This window comes from Lepisosteus oculatus, chromosome 5 (assembly GCF_040954835.1).
Source record: "Lepisosteus oculatus isolate fLepOcu1 chromosome 5, fLepOcu1.hap2, whole genome shotgun sequence".
NCBI lineage: Eukaryota > Metazoa > Chordata > Actinopteri > Semionotiformes > Lepisosteidae > Lepisosteus > Lepisosteus oculatus.
In genome coordinates this window covers 14,424,043-14,448,506 of record NC_090700.1, presented here as the reverse complement: position 1 = coordinate 14,448,506, position 24,464 = coordinate 14,424,043, and the positions used below count along the sequence as shown (strand labels likewise).

General features: G+C 37.9%; 1 protein-coding gene across 4 annotated transcripts in view; it reads right to left on the bottom strand.

Moving 5' to 3' along the window:
- Positions 1-23,970, bottom strand: part of b3glcta (beta 3-glucosyltransferase a) — an 89,244-nt gene extending 65,274 nt beyond the window's left edge. For all 4 annotated transcript variants that reach the window (XM_069190137.1, XM_069190138.1, XM_069190139.1 and 1 more), the window contains exons 1-3: positions 23,811-23,970; positions 12,744-12,790; positions 1,756-1,795 (exon numbers count right to left, since the gene is read on the bottom strand). In XM_069190137.1, coding sequence (XP_069046238.1) covers positions 1,756-1,795; positions 12,744-12,790; positions 23,811-23,874 — 151 coding nt within the window. In that variant the 5' untranslated portion in view covers positions 23,875-23,970. The remainder of the gene's footprint in view (positions 1-1,755; positions 1,796-12,743; positions 12,791-23,810) is intronic.
- Positions 23,971-24,464: the final 494 nt, after the last annotated feature.

Here is a 24,464-nt window from a genome sequence, read left to right as displayed (position 1 = left end):
AGTATTAATATAACTTGATGATCGATTTATTCTCCAGGAGTAAGACAGCGTATGGTGGGGGTGACGTTTGCCATCCCATCAGGTGGGCTTCTTTGTCAGGAACCTTTTCCACTGAGCTGGATGCATCTCATTCTAGTTCTTTCTCAAGCCAGAGTCATGCCAACTCCTTGATCGTGGACCAGTGGCTTCTGAAGCCTAAAAACAACAAAACTGCAGAGATGAACAGGCCAGTGCAGCTTTTTCTGCCTCAAAAAATCAACTCGGCTTGGATGTTCTGTTGTGTTGGGGGTTTTTCTCCCCACAGACAATAACACAGGCCCTTGCGCCAACTTGGCTCCCAAGTGTGTCAGGATACATAACATTGCCTGAGCGTGATTTCTGAACTCACTCACAGCGCTACATTTGTGCTTTTCCACAGCAAGTGCTTATGAAGCAAATGAGGGCCTGCCAGCTCCTTTTGATGCATTTTCTTGAGCTCTTGCTTTCATTGTTGACCCAGTTCACAGAACAAGAGGCACGTTAAAGAAACTCACGATTGTGATGCTTTTGATTTTTCAAATAGAATTCAAACACAACAACCCACTATTAACCCTAAGAGTCTAAATTTATTTGGGATTTTTAAAAGACAAATAACTAATTATATACCATAACCTTCAATAAATTAAAAACGAAAATATATATTTTAAGGCATTGGAGATTTCAATGCGAACATGGTAGAGTCCTATTAAAAATATAACTTGGACATCAGCATTATCACATTTCAAGGCGGTCTGTAATTCATTAGTTTTCCAAAATGTTTGAAAAAATGACATACCTGTAAATGTGAAAAAAATCAGATGTCATTCCTTGAAGGTTTTGAAGTTTTATGGGCACAGTACAGATAAAAGAAGAAAATTGTGCCCAGTTTATTTTCTGAGTCATATAGGCAATCAAGAAAAAAGAAAATATGCACATTTTCAATTACTTTTTTGAAACTTTAAAATATAAATGCAATATCAAATAAATACAAATCTGAACAGCCAGTGTAACTAAGTAACAAGGGCATTTCTAATTTCTGAAAACATTATTTGGAAATTATTTAATTAAAAAAATAGAAGAAATATGATCAAAAGTACTTAAATTCCATTCTCCCATTAATTTATTTCTTACCTGGTGTATTTGTTTGTTTACTGTTGGGAACTGCATTCCGCCAAAAAATGATTCTGATGCACAAAGCCCTGAGGATTTTGTTTTATTCAAATTTTTACACTTTGTTTTGATTTGTGCTTTTCCATTTTTCTCTAGTAACTCCAAAAACCGTAAAAACGCTTTTTTGTTTGCTTGAGCATTTTGGCAGGAGCTGAAATTAATAATTGTCTGAAAGCATTCCTTCACCTGAACCTGATTAACATTCATTCTCAAGACACAGAAACAAAGAACTACACTGTAAAAGTTTTTTTTAATTTTATATTAAAATGTCAAAGACTGAAGCTTTTATTGTTTTAAACTGAGAAAGTCTCACACAAATTTACCTCATATTTGCTTTGTAGTCATGGAATAAAGCTAAACTAACAAGAGGGACAAATAATGATCCAATTAATGAACAACTTCCTTCACAGAAAGAGAGGCAAAATCTATTTAAGGAATGAGGCAATTAGCAAGGGAACAAGAATACATTAAAACATCTTTGCTTCTAACAATCCAATTCGCACTTATTTAAAGGTTAGAATGTCTAGCATTCACAGTCAAAGAAAATCAAAATGCACACAAACTCACCTAATTGCCTTTCATTGAAATGTTGATCATTTCTCTGAATCTGTAAGGAACACAAAGAAATTAGAAATTCCCCAAAATATTAGGCTATGCTATACAACACCACACACGACATATCACCTCTGCAAAAACAAAATGGTACACTCACTGAAGAAATACCGTACAATCACTGCTTTCGTTTTACAACAGCTTCTCCTTAAACTTCAAATTTATCTTTGTTGTTTGTAAAATGTGTGCTCCAGTTATTCTGGGAACCTTTTCGTGATCAACACTGGCTGACTGAAAGTCCAGCCACGGTGGATCACAGTGTCCTCTGGTTTTTATTCCATCACTGGCAGTTATTTGCTCATCCAAACTGATGCGACACCCCTTTCAAGCACGTCTGGTAAAGCTGAAGGGGCTCGTGATTCAAAGTGCAGAGCCATGTGAATTCCCTGAAGTCTGGAAAGAAGTGTTCCATCACACAAACCAAATAATTAATCAGTCAAGAACTGGGGTAAAACTGAAAGCCAGAAAGCACAAGAGGCCCTTCAGGAACTAAATTAGATGTTTCTACAGAAGACCTTCATCTAGCAAAGCTCTAGTTTGTGATCAGATCAATCCATAAGGTGTATGGAAGTCTTAACCACTTGCTGCTTCTCTTTGTTCTTGGCATGTCTCAATCAATCGATAATAGGAAGTCAAAGGTGCTTCACTGGCGAGTGTATAGGACAAGTACTGTCAAAGCCAAAACAAAATAACACAATAACTCCTCAATTAGAATGAGTCAGATGGACAAATATTTCACCCTTCTCTCACCTTCCTACTCTTGTTCCATCAAGCTCTATTTTCAGTCATCTTTCCTCTGCGTTTCTTATCCTTCCTTCCCACCCTCATCCTCTCGTCCTCTCGTCCTGTCCCTTATGCCTGTGTCACACTACATGACTTTTCACAACTAGGATTTTCAGTTGTAGCCTTCATTTACATAATCGTAAGAAAATCACAGCTAGTTGTCGAGAGTCGCAGCGTGCGCCTGTAACCAGTTGTGTAGTGTGACACCCCCTGCAACTCGGTCATAGTGCTCGTAACAGCCCCTACGACTCTCTATGACTTGCTACGATAAAATCAAACTGGTTTGATTTTCTCGCAGTGAGTCGCAAGTCATAGGGGTGGGAAGTGAGCCACATCTCTACTTCTGAAATAATGTGCCCATTATATTACAAGTTATAGCGCAAAGGAACAAGTAATAGGTTTATTCCATGCTGAAAAAAAGAAAAGGGAAAACACAACGTTTCGGCCGTGGAGCCTTCATCAGGTGTGAGAGAGACAAGGCAGTGGGCAAAGGTAATGTAGCGGGAGGACAAAGGCTGGGAGGGAGGAGGAGTGAGAGGCGGGAGCAGGGGACAGAAAGAGAGGCCAATCAAGAGGTGTGAAGTCAGAATAGGTGCAGAGAGGTGTGAAATGAAACTTCCAATGAATGGAGAAAAGTTTAAAGAAGATTAGTCTGTCATTAAGAGAAGGGGGAATTTGTGATCGTTAAGAGAAGGGGGAATGTGTGATTGTTTCCAACATTTGTGTTTTTTATTTTTAATTATATTTTTGAAGATGTTTATTTGTGGAAAACAATGTCAGTGTTACATTTTTCATGATGTTTACATGCTTGTTCTCCATGTTGTTTATTTACTTTCGTGCGGTGCTCCTCTTCCTATTCCCGTGTGCTCCACGTTGATTGGCTGCCAAAAGGAGGCAGTACTCGCAGTACTTTCACGGCGCAACAAGAGATTTGGAACCGTGATAAAAAGTCGTGAGGGAAATCATGTAGTCACCCCCTGTGATTCCTAGTCACATAATTTGACAACCTCTAAGACGGAAAAGGCAGCAAGATTCAGCAACTGCAGTCGTTAAATTTGACATGCCCTCCGACTAGAAGTTGTGTCAAGTCGTGTAGTGTGACACCGGCTTTAATCAATCACAGCCCTCAGTCTTATGAACATAAGAAAGGTTGCAAACAAGATGAAGCAATTCAGTCCTTTGGAGGCCTTTATCTAATTGATCCAAGAATCTCATCCAGCTGTTTCTTGAAAGAACCCAGGGTATCTGCTTCAATGACACGGTACTTTATTAGATTGTTTCAGGCTGCTCACAATATATTTACTCAGTGTCTCTGCTGAACAGCTACATACCGGCCAGCCAGTGGAACTTTGTGTTGGTCCTCTTTTAACAAGTCTCATAATTTCTTGTTGTTATCATGAACACTGCTTAGCAAAACACGGGGGGAAAAAATCACTGGAAAGCCATTTATAGTAAGAGAACTAGTGGAACAGCAATAACAAGAAAAATAATTTCTTTTTGAAAAAAATGTCATGAGAAGTATTCCTTTTTTAAAGAGGGCAAACTATTCTGGGCATGTGACACAAGATGAAACACTCTAATCTCTTAAACAAGTCTCAATCCTCAAAACGTCTTAATTCCTGTCCATGAGAGCTAGAAGTAACATGGCACTTTTTATATCCAGGGATATAAGATGTAAGATTTAATCCCACTGAGTGTAGCACTGAAGATTCAGATACAGATGTACAATTCTTGTACAATAATTTGTTGTTTTTTTTTTCATTTTTGAAGTGCCTTCATTTAACCAGATGACAGGGATACCTTTTGCCTTTTTACCTCACCTTAACCTTATCGTTTGCTCATATTTCATTCTTGTTAAGACAGGAGCTGATCAAAACCTTCAAGGTATTCTAAGTTAATAAAGCTTGAAAGGAAAAGCTCAACGCAAACCACTGAGACATGCAGATCTTTTCAGGCTTGGTTATACTAATCATTTATCAACAAAAAATGTCTTCACTCCACTGAATTCAGTACAGTGCAGTGGAAATACCTACCCAGGCAGCCATGATTTTAGTTGAAATGTAAAAAGAAAGCCCTTAGCAATTTTAACAAATAATACACAAGCCGTGTCTTCTAAAAAGATTCTTCCTAATTGTCGGTTTTCAACCCACAGGCAGCAAAACTGCTTTGCTTCAAGGAGTGCTGTATCCTCAATTAAAGTATTCCTGCTTTCTCTTGCAATAGCTGTCAAGAGTTTTGCTTATCGGAAACCAAACCGAGTAATCAAAATCACTGCATTAAAAAGATCCTTGAAGCAACGTTCTTTCCTTTCTTCCTCAATCTGTACAGCACAAAAATAAATTACAAATCTCTTCAGTTCTTACCTAAGCCACACAACCAGTGACATACTGAAAGAACGTATTAAGCTGAAATTGTTTTGATTTATAAACACCTTTAGACTGACAATTACTCTATTCCTGGCAGAATAATTTGCTATCCTTTTCTCTGTCGTTTATCTGAAACACATTAAACGATTCATAAATCATTATTGAGGCGAGTGTGTCACTTTTATTTGCAAAGCATCACACTGCCTTACAAAGCACAGCGATGGCATTCTCAGAGGTCTACCAACATATCCATTTAAGATGCAGCTAAACAAGCACAGGAAACAGCAACATGCCTTAATCTCCTATTTCAAACAATGCAAACAATTGCTCCTTCAGCCTAGTGCTGTCAGTTTAGCATGTTTTTAACAATATTTGTAGAATTTATTAACTTCCTACGCTGTTTTTTTTTTTAAGGAGTGCTCTGGTTGGTAGTTTCACTCCAAACTATGTGAAACTCAGAACATAAAGGTTTGGAAACAAGAAGAAGAGGAGTTTCGGTTAATCTAACAATGGTTCTCAAACCGTGGTATGTGGAGTGTCCCCAGGTGGTACTGTACGCCAGATGACCCTGGAAATTTGTTGTGTGCACTGCTAATTTTAAAATTATGTATATTTTTCATGTGTAATTTACTTAATCAGTTTCAGAAAGCTTGAGACGGGTATTCATATTTTCTGATTTAATAAACTTGTAAAATACGCAGCCTACGTACTTAGCTACGTGGATATGGCACGCGCTAATACTTGAGTGTTCATACTCCTCTCGGGCTTTCAGAGATACGTTCGCCAACAGAACAAGTGATCGAAAATGAATAACTCGCAAAATCAAGTATTACGTCATGGCTGAAAGGAACAGATGCCAAGAGTACTGATCCCAGCTCTGATAGATCACGCACACCCATTGAGAATGAGGAGGATTATACATTGGCTAGGGTTACCATATTTGAACATAAAAAAAAGAGGACATCCTGAGAAACTTTCCTATTGCCTTATCTGGGAAGGGGGTCAGGATGGACAGGGTTTTCAAAATATCCCAGGTTTTATGTTCATTGTTAAAGTAACTGTGATGATGCTTGACTGTGTGAAATACATACTGTAAGTCCCCTCTGCTGCAATAACAGTATCCTCTGTTTTGCTGCCAGATTTTACAAAAGAATCTGTTAATTTGGTTGACGAACTCTCTCCAAGAATTGCCTTTTTGCGTTTGTCTGAGTCAACAGGAGCTTGCAAGTCAAGGACACCTTTATTTGCCACGGAGACAAAAGTATCAGGCTTACACACCAAACATTCAGCTTCCCAGTCTTCCCATGGAAATGTATTTTTTAGTTCTGATGTGAATTTACACTTTCGCTTTTGGCATTTGAGGGTAGGAACATGAGAAACAAAATAGGGAACCTTTCGAGGGAATGCTTCTGCACTCCACAGAATGAGTAAAGACTTTTGCTCTCTCATGAAATAATCATACACGTACAGGATGAAAACTGAACGACAATGTAGGTCCCGAAGCGAACTAGAGAAGTTAAGAAACTCTCTCTTTCTAACCATCTTTATAACTTTTGTTAATTATTCTTCATGGTGAAATTAATGGGATCAAAATCCCGGAGATTTCTGGATATTTGAAAATTCCTCCCAGATGGAGACATAAGGATCAAAATAGAGGACATGGCTGGGAAAATCCGGATGTATTGTAACCTTATCGGCCACCAATACTAGTTCTTCTGCTGAACTTGGCATAGACAGCACTGCTAGTGTTAGCAAGCATTGGAAAATGGCTACATGGTGGTATGATCCAAATTGACTAAGTGCTCAGTGCTATTTTTATTATATGTGTGTGTGTGCGCACGCGCGCTCATGTTGGTCATTGAGATTTTCTGGGGTTGTAATTGGTCCAAAAAGTTTGAAAACTTGTTTGGCTACTGTTTTCTAACTAATCCAAGGTTCTCATCCAGCTGTTTCTTGGAAGAATCCAGGGTATCTGCTATAACAACATGGTACTGTATTAGCTTGTTTCAGATTTCCACAACATTTTGTGTAAAAACATGCCTCCTGTTCTAAGTTTTAAAGGCATTTTCCTGTAGTTTCCATTTGTGCCCTGTGGCTGTTTTTTACTGTTGATTCTGAGGAAGTCCCCTGCGTTGATTTTGTTACTGCTTGTGAGGATTTAGAATACTTGAAACAAGTTCTCTTTTTATCATTAGGGACTGGTAGGCAAAATAAGAATTGTGAGCATATAAAATAACAGTTATTGATTTTCCTCATCACCTCAACACAAACTGAAAGAAGCATCTGCCATTTACTTATATTGAGAGTGTACGGTCATTGATATATTCATATGAAAAACAATTTATCATATTTTATAAAGATGATGTATTATGAAAAGCACTAAAGACAGTTCACAATAAAGAAACAGGCAAATGAGATGGGTATATACAAATCTATACTACAAAATTAAACAACTGAAATAAAGAGAATAGGTAAAGGAAAGCATGCATTCATTTTTATGCATCAGACGGGGAAGTGAATGCACATGCACTACTTCACCACTGATTAAGATTACATTTCTCCCAACAGTGGATAACAAGCATTGGCTTAATAAGGCTTAACATCTGACATCTGGCCCAGGGATCTTCCACTTCATGAGGCCTGAGCAGCGAATCTATGGAGCAACATTAAATATGGAAGTTACCCAAAGGAATATTTAAATATGGAAGGGACACATCTGCCATCACCAACAGATCAACTATGAACTGATTAAATCCCACATGCTTTAACAAATTTATATCTTTCTTTAAGTATAATGATTCTACGTGGAAACAAAAACATTGAAGAAAAAGAACTGGAAAGGTATAAGCAGGGCAGATGCATTTGGTAAGGCTACTGAGGGAAGGTTTGTACTGTATATATTTCCACAAAATACAAACGTTACCAGAGTGAAAACTAGTAACCGCAAAGTTAATTTACAACTGAATACAGAATACTGAAGGATTTTGATTCAAAAATACTTTACATCCTTTAGAAAGTTCAAATGTAATTTCTGATTACTTTCCATGCCTTCAAAGAGCACTGCTACTGCACTTTACTTTCTGTTCTTTCATGCCTCCTTAGGCAGATCCCTGTTGTGAGCTCCCTGCCTGATTATCTGTTAGGCCTTCGACTAAGAAAATTTTGCTATTCTTAGTAAATATTCCAGCAAAAGGACAGGACAGATCTGTCAGACCCCATTAGCAGGGAATATCCAGTTAAAGCTTCATAACATCAGGCCAATCTTACAAATTTAAGATTCAGGTTTGAGAACAAGGACAATATTAACAATATAATAATAAGATACTTGTTTTTTGGCCGTGCAATGTTTTTTTTAGCTTTGGAGAAAGCAGGTTTCATTCCCTTACACAACTGCAGAAGACTGGTGTTGAAGAGCAATGCTATAGTCTAACAGGAATCACCAAAAATAGTAATCAATACAAAAGGCATCAATTTGGTTCATACAGAGAAAAAGGATACAGTACATCACTCCTGTCTTGAGATTCTCTTCCAGTATAGTACTCAGTTTATTGCACATTCAATACCCCATGGCATATCATGTAGAAGTAAAGTAACAAATCATTACACTGACATGGAACAAATCAAGGTGAGATATAACAAACCAATTGTTCTTGTGGAGAGCTGCAGTCTAGGGTATCTGCAACACTTTTGTATATACGGAACATTTGCTACAACTGTGTCTGCTAGTTCTCAACAGTTCTCCGTTGCAGTAAAAACAAAGGCTACGGCAGTTGAAATATTCTCTGCTGTTTTTTCCCCATCATGATATCGGGACATTTTTAAAAAATCCATTTTGAGTTCAAATATTATGCCTATTCTCACTTTTGTGCTTGTATATTTCTTTAACAGTCTGGGCATGCACAAATGCACAAGAAGCTTTTGCAAGACATAGTTCTGCATCCAAGCTAAGTGATTCCATTTTTACGCCTCTCTTTTGCTCACTTTAACAAATGAGTGGGAGCAGTGTTACAAGGTGGCAATGACCGAATCCATCTGAAAAAAACAACACGCAATAACAAAACAAAGAAGCTGAAAGAATTAATAAAAGCTGTTTTTTTGCATGTGGCCATAGACCCTTAATGTGAATTAAATGCTAGGTGCTAGTGTTTCTGCACTGCAACGTTTCGGTAAACAGCTTTTCAAGGTGTTGAGTAGCAGTATGTGCTAGGATCAGTGTTGTAAAAAAAAACACATTTTTCAAATACTCAGACCTACAGCTGCTTTTCACACTAAAATAAGAACAGAACGTTTCACTGCAAAATTCAAACCAGCCACATTATAATAACAGATACTATAAAGTGCACATTTAGTTAAACTAGAACATCCATGATGGAACCCTGGAGTTTTTGTGCAGCAGTCTCTCTTAAGAAGTGGTCTTGCAAAGACAGCTGTTTGTTAGAACAAAATGTAAAGAAAAAGTCTATTTTAAATCTCACAACGTTAATGTATTCCACTGTGATTGATGTTTTTTCTACAGGGGTTCCTTCACTAGACTTTTTTGGATATCAATAATTTATTTTTATAGCTTAGAGTACTGAAGCCTTTAACACTTTCATCCTTTGTGCTCAGGTGATGTGTTTCTCAAAACACAAATTCCTTAATCCCCTCTGACAAGTGGTTTTCGCAATTTGCTGTGTGAGCCTAGAGATCTGATGTGCTTGATAAAAATACATAATTTTCAAGTTGTGGCAACTCAGGTTTCATCTCAACATAAATCCTGCAATAAATAAAACATCCATACATCCCTGACTTACTCATCTCATGGTTATTACTGACATGAGAATTTAAACAAGAAAGTATCATTTTTAGACGACAGAGTGGCCATTGATCAGCTAGCTTCTGAGTTGTATTATAAAGGCAGAGCTTTTCTTTTAATTGGAATTGATCAAACATTTTTTTTTCCTCTGACTGAACTGACACTAATGACAGCTAAAATGGGAGTGAATTGTAATCTGGCTTCACACATCAAGGATGAGCACAATTTCTGCTCTCCTCCTGAAGCTACTGATTGCAAATTAACACGTAGCATCATGACTGGGCTACCTGCTGGGGGCTTGTTATGCTTTGAGCATTCAATTTTCTGGATCATTTAAAGCCTAATGTGAAGCAAGGATTTTTTATTTCATTTTTTTTTTGTAGCAACTAATCACCCTAATCATAGATTTAATCCAATTTGCCTGGACTTTATAAATCACATGATAAAAATTATTTTTACAAAAAGTCTCTGAAACTCTAGCTACCAACAGATATTAATTTGGTTTCAATTTCTTCCCTCTGTAAAAAGCAGTGCACAAAAACATTCCACCCACAGAAGTCTCTTTAGGTTACACTAAATGATCTTCAATCCTTTATCTTATTTCAGGGTACCTGCATATTATGGCACACATGCAAACAAGCTCCATTCAAAACCTTATACTGACAGGTGGCATTAATGAGGACAGAGAAAAGCATGCATGTAGCAAAATGTAATCTAGAAATATAACATGGGATACAAAGTGCCTGAAGAATCTACACACACAGAAAATGTAGGTGTTTTTGTTGAAACCATTTTTCTCCTCTGCACTACTGTATGTGGAGAAAAAATAAGGTACAAACACATGGAGTCAAAATCACAGGATTCAAATCAAGTTAGATTAAAATTATATAATAAATAATAATAAAAATATATAAATCAGTAAGACTTAATTTAGAATATTGTACAGTTTTGACCACCACTTTACAAAAAACATTGCTGCTCTGAAATCAATCCAAGAATATCTATGTACATTCCCAGTCTTTAGAAAATCTCTATATTGACAGGTTAAAAAAAAAGGAAATGTCATTAACCTTGAGTAGAGAAGACTACAAGTGGACATTATTCAATTGATTCGAACACTCAAAACTGAATCGCACTGAGAATGTTAACCCAAGGGACTTTCAGGACCAAAATACATTTAAGAGTGAGCACAAGAGGTACTTCACACAGAGGGTTTTGGGAGATAACCAGTCATGTTACTGAAGCGGATAGTTGAATATTGGAGAACTTGAAGCAAGGACTGGTTTGATTAACTACTAGCAAACAAACATACAAAGAAGAAGTGGCAATTTGGCCTGTCAAGATCATTAGGTCTTTAGTACTGTAGCTCATTGATCCAAGGATCTCATCCAGCCGTGTCTTGAATCAGCCTCGACCACATGGATGGGCATCTTTTTCCAGATTCCAACAACTCTTTATGTAAAGAAGTGCCCGTGCCTACATTTCAATTTTCAATTGCACTTCCTCGTATTTTCCACTTGTGTGCTGTAGTTCAAGCTTCAGTGTAGATTCTGAAGAGGAACACTCGATTGACTTTGGGGATTATGAATACTTAAATTTGGTGACTTATGAATCACTTTATCTTTCTTATGTTCCTATGTCTCAAGAAAACGCTCAGAAAGCTAAGGTTATTTAAGAAATTAACGATTAGAGTAATGTATACAATCACCAAAAATGGCCGGCTTCAGATATTAGGTTTCAAACTGTACTTTATCTGTGGTCTTGCTTATTTTGATAGACCTATACACATTTTTGTTTAGTGTGACAGCAAAATATGCCACCTTATTTCTGTCATACAGTGTTTAAATAATGGACAATAGTAAGTTGAGTTATGTTTTTTTTTAATCTACCAATTCATAATGCAGGAGTCTTAATATCATCTGCTTTAAAACTTAAAGCCTTGCTGTTCTGTATCCTTCTTTTGGCCTTCAGTAATTTCGCAGTATAAGAGCTGTTAAACATATCCCCCATGGAGGTGTTCTGTGGCAGCTTTGTGAATTTAACAGATGCTGCAGCAATCTAAAAATCCAAATCTAAGATGCTGAGACTATCACACCTGCACAGTGAATTCAAATTCTCTCTATAGTCATGGGGGGATGGGAATGTGCAACATCTTCTAGCATTAACACAAGAGACCTCTTATTTTCACCTGTAAGTATCATGATGTCATAACATCTAAGCTGCAAAAGTGCAGCAATTAAGGCCACTGGTGTCCCAAAAAAAATCATAAACAAGGGAATGTTTAACTTCTATCTCTGACTGTCCTGTCTTTTTAAAAGTAGTAATCAATTGCCTTCATGGTCTGTTTCTCTTTCTGGCGTCAATATAAATATAGCTCAAGAAAACTATTTTCCAGAGTGCTACTGTTGCGCTTTACAGTGATAAATACCTCTTTTGGCTTAGGCAATGCAGCCCGTGTTGTGTTTTTCTGCTATTCTGTGATAAAGCGATGCTAAATACTGAAAACAAATAACAAATAAAACTAATAGAGCACAAAAATGTGGACTTTATAAGGAGTTTTTGTCACATGAGTTATTGTAACACTTTTCTATTCCTTGCCATCAGCAGCAAACCTGTTCAATGAGACTGATAAAGGGGACAGAGTCCGCTTGATGCATATTAAAAGGTAGTTCACAGAAAAACAACAAAGTACAGGATCCCTGTGCTCTGAACAAGGAGACAGAACACAGAAATTTGGTGCTCACAGGGAATCTGTGAAGGACAGATCTGACTAAGACAAGGAGAAGTCATTGATCTGCCCTTGAGAAAAACACATAAACTTGAATTCAAAGGCACTTGGTGACTAGAGCCTTTGCAATACATAGCCCTGGGGAAGCTAATAAGAGAGAAACGTGGACATGAGGAGGCATAGAAATGAGCAAGATGTCACGGCTTAATATAAGCTTACCAACACAACACACAAACAACTCTGTACTAAGATTCAATAAAGTAATCCTTACCTGTGAGGAATCTTCTTTATAATCCCCAGCACAAACATTCACAGATACTAGAGGGAATAACAAAAAAAGGGCTTGAGTCAATAACTTGATGAATTCAAATTTTAGAAGCCCAAGAAAAAAACAAAGGAATGAGACAATGCCAATAAAAACACACGAATGCCCTTCCTGTTGAGTGCTGGGAAAAGCAGCGACCCTGAAAAATAAGATGAGTGATGAAGCCTTTCAGAGCATGATTATTAGCCTCTTAAAATGACCCACAGTTTTGCCATTTTCCTACCCACTGTTCATTTACAAAAGTAAAACACAACAATTCTGAACAGCCACTATACACTGAATGGCCCCACAAAACCCAGAAAAACGTTAAATTACTCCACAAATTAGACAATTCGCACACTTAAACAATTAAAAACTTCAGTGTAAGGAAGTCCAGAAAACCCTCTGACATTGGAATTTAAAAGAACAGTTGCACATACAGACACCATAGTGCCTGTTACAGAAGAGGCCCATTAAACACAATCTGTTAACATCATCATGAAGTGGGCTTTTAAAAAAAATATCTTTTTATTGCCTTGAGGTAGAAATCTCATCAGTCTGCATCAGTTATTGTTTCTTATTCCAAAAATAACCAGGGATTATCTTTACAATTAGAGCAGAGGGGAAAGACAAAAAGAAACGTTGAGCACAGTAAATCCCATTCAATAAGAAATGACTGCAGAGACAAAACAGTTAAAAACGACAGACGGCAAAGGGTAATTCTAAATGGAAAAGCTGGACGTTTGGTGAGACTGTGTTTAATACACTGATCAGATAACAACAGGGCGGGAACGTTTTGAGGGACAAAACTGAGTGGCTCAATCAGTAGTGGTACTTGTTTCGAGCACAGGCTGAATGCGACAGCCCAGCCACTGCTGGCTCTGCTAAGATGCATCGCAAAAATGACCGGGGCATAGCCAGAAAGGAGCAGGCTCAAGTCAGTCGGGGTTGACTTCATCCACCGTTCACTAGCAGTGATGCCAGTGAGAGACCTGTTACCATTCCACCCACAGGAAACTCTCTGGTGACACACACTGAGAAGCTCTAAGCTATCTGTTGACTCCGACAGGTGAGCGAATCAGACGGTTAAAGAACTTGTAACCAAGTAATAACTGGTGATTCAAAATAAAGAGGCGTAAAATGATAAATAACTCATAATTCCATGTTTTAAAAAATCTTTATGTATTATTTAAGAAATTACTATAACGTCAGCAGACTACCATACTATTAAAAATCAAGTATCTCATCTCAACTTGAAATTATAGTGAGTTATGTAACTAGATGCGTCACCTTCCTTATTCAGTATTCTGTGGGCAAAACCTATGTACTGTAACAGATTCACATCACACAAGTGAGACCTTTATTTTTGTTAACAATTCTGCACAGTAATCCACAGTGCCACTCAGAGAGAAGTCAGAAAAGAAGATTGCAAAGGAACCAAGAACAATAATGCAAAGCTTTTGAATGATTTTTCTTGATCCCTTTGTTGCGGTGCTGCAACACTAAAAGCCACGTAAAAGCAGAAGTAAACAGTTTACAAGAGAATAGGTGTTTAATAACAGATGATAATAAAGGAACTGTAAACAAGTTAATGAATTTTTCATGCAGGTCTCTACAATAAAAAACACCAATAGAATGCTCCATGTTATAGGAGTTCCATCAGTTCTGGGTAGTCTAATTTTAGAACTGACACAAACATTCTGCAGTGGCTAGATAGCCTTACCAAGTAATACAATTCCAGGGTCTTTTGGCACTTCACAGTTGTACCTAAGGCAATGAGGAGTGTTATTGCTGACATTTCAACTCATAGAAAACATAGGAATAGTGATATGGCAACATCACTTGGAGATCTGCAGTTGACTGATTTCTGAAAAAAAAAGAAAATGAAGTGAACAAGGAAACTAAACACTGATCAGTCATATTTCTGTTACTGGGGACATTATGGAAACGACATTAAAATCTGAATTAGAAGAACAGTTACAAACCAACAGCATATTAAAAGCCAAATACCATTTAGAAAGGTCTTGTTTAATCTTTATAATTTATTTCAAGCAAGGAACAGGGTCAGTGGATTATACTAAAATATGCAAATTTACATATTCAGATTTCCAGAAAGCGCTTGATAATCCTTGCATAAAAACTTAGGACACATATTATACACCAAAGGAACCCAAGGTTATGTATCCACACAGACTGAGAGCTGATTAACTAACAGGAAACACTGGATGATCTTAAGGTATATATCCTCTGATGGGCAGATATAAGCAGTGGGGTGCTGCAGTGATCTGTACCAGGCCCATACAGTAGGTCTTCATTATCTACACCAGTGATTTATATTCTAGTACAATTCGCAAATAAGCAACATTTGAGATTAAAACAGCAGGTGGGTGGCAAAAAGCAGCCAGGGAATTGCAAAAAGAAAAACAGGAATCATGAATGATTAAGACACTTGCCACATGAATATATCATCAATAAGAGCAAAGGGAAGTTATGCCCAAATTAATCTACACACTAGTAAAGGCTTTGTTAGAATATGTTCAGTTCTGGTAACCAAACCACTATATAAAAAGGATATTATACCTTTGTAATGATTTGAAAGAACAACAAGTAAGCTTCCTAGTCTCAGAGGTTTGTCAATTTGCAGACAGACTATAAAATCTTAATCTCATCTAGAACACAAGAGATTGAGAGAGGAAAATATAAACAGTGTAAACCCAGGAGATTATTTCACACTTGGTACAGAAATGAGGACATGAAGGTACAATTGTAAACTATAAGGTATCTATTAAAGGCATAGACCGCAAACACTCATTTACACAAAAATATGCAAATATCCTAAATATAGGCCCATTAAAGAAATGACCGGATGAAATTTAAGATTCATTTGGCTACTTAAAATACCACATGAGCAAAATTGACTGAATAGCTTGTTTTGGGCTTATTTATGGTCATACCTACAAATATGGTACTTTCATATTCTTTAACAGTGATACAAACCTTTAAAAACACACCAATACACCGAAAGCAAATCACTATGCAATGTCCCCAAAACACAGAACTGGAACTAATGGCAACATGTAGTTCAAGAATGTTGTGAAGAGGGAACTAGTCTTATCAACTCTAACATCTTAAGCTCTGTTTTATGTTGAAACTCAACTTAAAAAGACTCCCACCAGAGATCAGGAATTTGCACAGTATTTTGTTCATTCCTTATCCCAAAGACGGATGCTTAAATACCCTTTAATATTATGTTAACCAAGCTGAACACAAGCTTTGTGGTAATCTACTGCTACACAAACCCTGTGGACATTCAAAGAACCTCAAGTTCCAATACATCCTCTCACAAAATTTTCATTAGCACAGAAGATATGCATCAATATCTCAGGGCTCTCAGCAGGCAATTTTCTGCATAACAATCCTTAAACAATACGAGACCAAAGAAGAGATAAATGCAGCTGTCAGTTTCAGCAGGCAAACACATGAAATAGCTGGGATGGAGCATTAAACAGATGAGGAATAGGGAAGGAACACACAATTATGGAGATTTTTGTGCACATTTGTCTGACTCTCTAAAGAATTGTTACTCAAAGAGGTGGCAGGAAGGGTAAGTATATAATTAAAAGTAATTAACTTGAAACAGAGACAAAGCTCCCTCTCAGTCTTTACTTCTAATGAAGCACAAGAGGAAAATAATGATTAAATACAATAACAAAACCTCACTGCAAACAGTAAAGTCGAGTATGCAGCAAAAACTATTTAAGCAGGCAGCAAGAGTACCTGTATACCAGTCATTTAAAAATAACACTCCGTCACAGCAGAAAGTCTGTGTTTTACACAGTTGTCAAAAGCAGGCTAACCACAGGACAAAAATACCACAGGCTGGCCAGTACTGATAGCTGTGTCTTTGTGAGTAATATTATTCGGAGTTATGAAATAAGATATTTTGAAAGCTCCTTAAGATTGGAAAACATGCATGTCTGGGAGTTCTTACTATCAGAAAGAAAGACATAAATCTTAATAATTAATGAAGTATTCTCCAACATTTACAGCCAGTGAACACCTGCTGAACAGGGGGGCATAAGAAGAGCTTAAGACCAAGTGCTATAGGAAAAAAACACTGTAGCATTGGCCTTCCAAGTTTCTTTCAGACCTGATTCTACAAAGCATACCTTTGCTTAAAAAGTGTACTTAAAAATGTAGGCCTACAATATAGCCAAGTTTGCTCCTTGTTCCAGTACATAAGACACAAAAGTACAATCTCATCATGCGAGTCCCAAGAGCAAGGGTGTCCGGAAAAATGGAAAATGCCATTGGTTGTCACTCAAGTGAAGCCTGCAATCTCTCAGACAGACATGATGAGTAGGGCTGGAAGCACCGCTTTTGACATCTAGTTTGCTGAACCCATTTTAATGGAATATTTTAGATTTTTCTTTCCAGGGGATACAAAATTACATCGTACCCCGAAGTAACTAGAGGCTACACTCTTTGGTAACCATTTAACTCACAAAAGAGAGGATCGTCTCATTGATGTGTATTGTTTCACCTATATTTTCTACTGATTTTATGATCTGGATCCTAAACTATTTTAATGAAAAAAACTCTTATCCAATTTGGCTTCTTTAGTTCAATTTCACGGTCAATTTCACAAATTATGAAAGAAAAAAACTTTAATTTTTTATTCTTTCTATAATCCTACATGCAGTGAACAGTTGTCTCTTTAACCCCCTTTTCCTTTACTGGAATCATTTTTCTCCAGTGCATTCCAGAACATTAAAGACCATGTGATGGGATATCCAAGTGCTTTTTGCCTTCCATTTCATTCCATATAAGCTCTTCACACAAGGGACATGAACTAAATGTAATGTAATTGCTTCGCGTTTAGGCTTTTAATCTGATAGCTACCGTAAAGATTCTCTAAGGGAGCTTCTGGAAAGGGAGGTACACATAGCATGTTAATGCTATTGATTACAAGTGTTATGATTCTAAAATATGAGCTTAATTCTGTTGAAAAAAAGTTCCTTACATTCCTTACAGACAGGATAAAAAATGTTAAAGGTATCTTAAAGTAGGAGTTGGGAGAAATTGTGGTATATTATTTTTTAATCTGTCATTTTAAGGCAAATGTTAAATTAAATCCATGATAATTAAGCTATATAACACTTTATTATTCCCTAACAGCTCAAAGAGTATCTAGTCTTCTAGGTATGCTGACAATACACCAACATTCATAGCCAGTGACATAAATGAAATCCCACTCACTTTCTGCAAGCCTGTATCAAGGATTCTGACATTCTGCTGCAGCAGCGCAAGTTCCAGTCCAATTAAATAATTCTGACTCCTGGCTGGTTAAAAGTAGTAATTTTATGTCTGAGTACATTTGCTGTCAAGCTTTATTGCTCCAGAGCACAAATCAATCCATTCTTTCTCACTATAGCAAATGGTCTAGAAAAAATACACTCAAAACCACAACCAGCCTCATTTCTTGTCTGCATCAACATACTGTATGCATTTTCGGAAACGAGAAAGCAAGTTCTTGCTATGAAGCACAAGCTCTGAAAATTGTCCTTTGGGCCTTAGTCATATTACTGTGTCTGACATGATGGTTTATTAAACAGTCTTCACAATCAGCTTGCTCTGTCAATGAGAGATTCATGTAAAAAGGCTGATGCAGAAATTCCATTGACCTTGATTTAAGGAGCATGTAGTTCCATTTGTTTGCTAAGGAAAAAAGGATATAATGGATTCTTTAGCAGCTGAATTAATTTTAGATGTGTGATGAACAGCAGAGATAGCCCTGGCTTTTTGGCCATACTTTTATTTCCAGGGGACCTCATAGCCCCACAGCATTACACTGCTTCTTACTGCCTTCAAAAGACAGAGATCGAAGCTGATGTAGGAATCCCTCACCTCTTTACACTCTTAAGGGCCACAGATGAACACACCTGCGAGAAAAGCTGTCAGAAAGGATGTCAGGTAATAACTTTGAAAACCTGAAAAAGGTTTTAAAGCTGTACTCACTTGTCCAGGAAATGCGTTAAGCTTTTTCTTAGCTGTTCAGGAAAAGGCATTCTCACTGACATGCCGAATGCATTTTGTCTATAGGCTGCAGACTCTCTTTCATGGAATACATTCACTACTGCTGGCCCTGAATACTAAGGAATGCAGACACTTTTGATGGCTGTTTTAGTTTGAAGGAGGAGTACCTTTACTCATTCTGGATTCTTTCCAGATCCAGCAGGTTTTCTCCGCCTCATGAAAACATCCACAGCTTAAGGTCTAAGGAAAAGCTAAAGCAATTTTATGCTTATCCTCCAGTCTTAAGCCCTTGATGATTTAAAGTGCACTAGAAATCCCTCCTGACTTAAAGAATAGGCAGGTCCTTCTCTAAAATGAAGCAAGTGTGCCAAGGCACCACAACAGATGACGTTAGCTGAAAATGGCAATTAATTTTCCAGTGCCACACATAGCTGATTAAAAAGATGCTCCCCAGATGCTCCCCAGTGCTCCAGACTCACATTTTACCCAAGACGCCACTCCCACTCCAACACACAGGCATACCTAATCTGGTTGGCTGTCAGATGTCACACTGTAGAAAGAAATACAATCACACAGTCTCAGGAACGGCATTCCCTCTCAGTACTTTTCGCTTCCTGTGGGTGGTTCTCTCATCTTTTACTTTCCTTGGAGGGATGAGTTCTGGTGACATTAGCAACACAACTGCTTTTGGGTGAAACCCTCGCGTGTAATCAAACACAAAGGCACTACTATTACAATGCAGTAGCCAGTGTTGACAAACCTTTTTAAAAAAATCACAAAACATTCGGTTGCATTTGTGCCTATGTTGATTTGAGATGTTGCTGGAAAGCTTTCCCACAGTAGTGGGCACTCCACTTTTTGCTACAGGCGAGAATTCCAATACCATCTGTCTTGTGGACTGACTCGACAGTGCCAGAGCTCCACTATCTTGATGGAAAGTGACATTTCCAGTGTTAAACAATTACACATTCATGGAACACGTTCCTGTTCCCATGTGGCATTTTATTGCTAATCAAGCCAACAATGCCCATCTACTGGATTCTACATCACAAGGCAGCGAGCTAACAATGGTTTCCTCCCAACCAAATCAAACACTGTTAGTGTTAGATAAGCTAGAGACTGTGTGGCTGGAGTCCCAGCCAAGCAATTGTTTGCCAGCCCGGCATGCTGTGCACAGTTCAGTAGATTTTTATAGTGTTTGACACTGTAATATTTTATTTCTCTCCGTATCAACTCTCGATGGATAGCAGTTCAGGAGGAACATTAAGGAAAAATTTGCGAGGCATCAGTCTTTCAGTACACTGGATTTGAGAAAACTGATCATATTCTTTCATGTTTGTATATGGTTATTTTTACCCCTTTTTGGTGGAGGAAACTGGGTATCTGTGAGAGTTTTGCATGTAAATGCTGCATATAATTTAGAGTCCCCAGCGACCATAAAAAGTGCTGTTCCCTTGAGTTCTGTAAAATTCAAACTGGAAGAGGAGAAGAAATATATAACATGGAGATGACACTTCAATATTCCATTTGCTGGAGAATGGCCATGATGTAGTGTGTCACTTCAAAAGTTATCTTCCTCCAGTAATTATAAATAATACATCCAAAGTCTCAGAAAACTGACAAAAGCACATTTTCACAAGCAGAGTAGGCTCTTGTAGCAAATGCCCTTCAAACAAGGCAGCCCGTACCCATCTATTAGAGCTTTTAGCAACTCAAATCAAGTGCTGGTTATGGGAAAGTAGGTCAGTGACATGAGTAATTATTACAAAACCTTTCCTAGCAACTAAGCACACTGACAACAGACCTGAACTTAAATGTCACCTTCAGAATGTTAGGTATATCTTGGTCTTTGAGGTACGTTACTGGCTTCTTTAAAAAAACAATTGAACATAACGTTTTTTAACAACATTCTATATAGTCCTCTACATTTCAGAATATCTACAGTATCTGTACCTTATATGATGGTTAGCTCAGCAACCAAAACACGTTTGGGAAGCACTTTGGATTCTATGTTAAGATACATTGCTGTTCTAGTTCTTAGTTATAGACTAACTTCTCATTAGCTTTTATGAAACTAGTTCTAACACCAACTACCAAAGTTAAAATTCCTTAGTAATCTTACCAACAAATATAAAACCACAAGCTTACAGTACATCCATCCATTTTCTAATGGCTTCACCCAATTCGCGGTCATGAGGGAGCTGGAGCCTATCTCAGCAAACAACAGGCACGAGGCAGGGGACACCCTGAATGGGACGCCTGTCCACTGCAGGACAGACACACAGACACACAGACACAAACATGCATGTACTCAAGCCAGGGCCAATTTTCCCACAAGCCAATTAACTTACCAGTATGCCCTTGGACCGTGGGATGAAACCCATGCAAACATGGGGAGAACATACAAACTCTACACAGATAGCACCCCGAGTCTAGAATTAAACCAAGGCCCCAGCACTGCAAGGCACCAATGCTAACCACTGCACCACTATGCTGCCCTTACAAAGTTACAAATTGTTACAAATTTTAAAAAAATATTATTTATTATTGACCAGCTACTCAGTCTTAGGAGTTATTTAGAATTCTGATAAAAGAATTATACAGTGTGGTCAAAATAGGCTTAGCACATTTCATTTTGATTAAATGTGAAATTCTTCTATTCTTTATGCAGTTCAGAATATACTTATTCCCTCAGACCCCTAGATTACTTGTATTGTCATCTTAAGAATTAATGAAAAAGGCCATTGCAGATTTATTATATGTACTGCAAAGCTAGATGAGGCTAAGATGTTCTTTTCCCTTTAATGTCGAGTTAAATCCCGTGTTCTGCTCAGTGTTGTTCTAATGCATCATTTAAATTACAGTTCTTCTTTAATATATCAAACACAAATCTCCATACCTCCTACAGTTTTGAAAGAGTGTGGCCTTAGTGCCTGTAGGTATGCAAGTCAGGTATTGAAGAGCCTTACTTTTTTTATTACCAGGATGCAATTTACAGAACCTACTTTATTAGATGAATATTTAAAATACAGCAGTCACTCAGTTAATTGTACTGCCTGATCATGGGCAGAAGAATTAGCTTGTTACATTCATTTTTAATGGAACACATGTCTAAAGCTCTACTTATCTCACAACCCTTTTCGGAAAAACGTCCAATTAGCAACACTGCTAACCAAACATTTTTAGAACCGAAAATATACTGTAGACATATTCAGTTTCATTTCATTCCTTGTTCACAATTAACTCATCACAGGCGATAGGACAAGAAAGAATGAGGTTACTCTATGTAGATCTGCAGAATCTGTTAGCATGTCACAAACAACTGTATAATGTGGCATATTTGTGTGTGCCTGTATTAAAGACGCATATAAATGGGAGTATTCATATGTAAATACTTCAAAAGAAACGCAGTGCACTCGCTTTCTAATTGTGAAAGCTCCGTTTAACACCAAGATCGCCATGAGCAAAGGCAGACAGTATATGACAGCCCACACGGGATGCTTAACGAGAATAACATGGTTAGGATGAGCAGGGAAGTCTTTGGGAACCTTCAGGACGGCCGAAGGCATAATGTTTTCCCAAAGGAACGTTTTTCTCTTTATAACAAGAAAACGAAGCAGCACCTTCCAAATCTGATTCCTCCACACATAGTTTCTAGTGGGCTGAACGTATTCCCTTTTTGAACCTAAAAAAACCCAGTATTTTAATAGCCTACAAAGCTCATATTTACAGTGTAAATCCCGTACAACTACAGAGCCTACTGCATTACATTGTGAGGTTTCAGTAGCCAAAGTACCTACATTCCATATTACACAGGGAGCTTTAAGGTTATATCTACTTGCTTTTAACGTTTCAGATTTTTTTAAACAAATGATAATCAGCACTGATTTTGATTTACAAAACCATAATTCTTTATTATATTTATCTCAAATTAACTGTGTTAATTTCGCCATACTGCATTGAGACGCACAAAGCTGATGTTACTTCGAATACCATCGCATTGTCCTTTGAATCCGAGATGTCTCTTAATATTTACCAGATTCCTCCGGATTGTAAACCAACACACCCAATTCTTGAACTCACATTATTACGCTCAGGGCGGTATATGGCATTATACTTACATTCTCGACAAACATGTCACTAAAAATCAAAATGCATTTTCAAGACTAACAACTGCTACGAATTCCTTCTATGAGTCACCTCCTATCTGTTCAAACAACCGTTAAAACTAAACTTGAACTGTAAAACCCTGTCTTGTTATAGATAGAGCGGAGGTCTAATCGCCCAATACTTATCATGAGATTTACACCCCCAACGATTTAAATTGAGATTGTTAAATATCACTATGCATATAAATATCACTAACGTGCTTTTCTGTAAGAATTTGAATGCCGTGGGTTATTGATCTTTCCTAAGTCCATGTACTGTAACATGCCCTGTGCTGAACCAGCACCCAGCACACACACATTTCTCTTCCAAACGTCGCCGCTTCATTCTAACATTCCTCACGCTCTGTTTCCCCGACAGCTGAAAAAAGAAAGAATTCACTCACAACTTGTCTTTAGTACATGCCTGGACTAAGCCTCAGCGAATTCTGCACTTCGGTTTACGCTGGACATTTTGCAGTCTGTCTTGAAACATACGACAAGCAAGCGAACTTTTTTTGAAAGCGTCGGAGCAATCACCTACAAACTTGTAAAAGAAAATCTAATGGAGGCCTATTTTGTATTTGTAGCCTCTCAACTAACGACCTTTTTTTAGTATTCGCAAAACCTTGGGTCACAGAAATCGCCCGTTGCCTCAGTTGAGCCCTGCTTTCGCACACTTTTGCCCGAGCTCTGCAACGCAACTAGCCCGTGTTGAGATCGCATTAAATGCGCCCGGTGGTCCTGCCAACAAATTCAGTACTAACTCGTTTGGTCCTGGCATGGACGGCACTGCAAAAAAAAAAAACATGATTAACTGGCAAAAAAGATTGCGAACCGAATCGATACTTACTGAAGAAGACAAACAGGAGACCGGTAGCCACTTTGTTTCCAAGGAGAGAGTTACCAGCCAGCATGATCGGAGCCCGGGGATGTTACAATGTAATACAGAACTGTCAGCCTCCGAAACCAGAAGGTGCTGGCAGCGCTCCGAGCAGGATGTTTTCAGTAACCCGCCGACACAGCCGTGGAAAAGAATGCTGGCGTCCCCGGGTGCCATGTGTGGTTCGGGAGCGCCCTCCTGCGGTCAGACCGTGCAACTGCCACTCTTCCTCAATATTTCCATATTAATCTCTTGCTACAAAAACGTCGTAGCTATGTTAGGCATCGTCTTCTGCAGAACAACAAAGTTAATTAATCGCCCATTGCTTATTTTCAATTTCGGTTCTTTGGCTTTCGTGCACTGAATAGCAACACGGCTGGCACAAACAACACACCTCCAGATACCGTAATACCGTTTACAGAAGAAGGTTTTTCTCTGCATTTTTCACTGCACATACAGTAATGGACTCCAGAGGTCTGGTATGATTCTCATTTATTCATACATTTTGTCGATGGCGAAAATTATTTGCTATTAGTAAAATCGATAAAATAAAAAATTAACCTTTCTTTTAACACGTTTATCATTGATAGGTTATTTAGCCAGACGCTTAAGACGATGCGACTA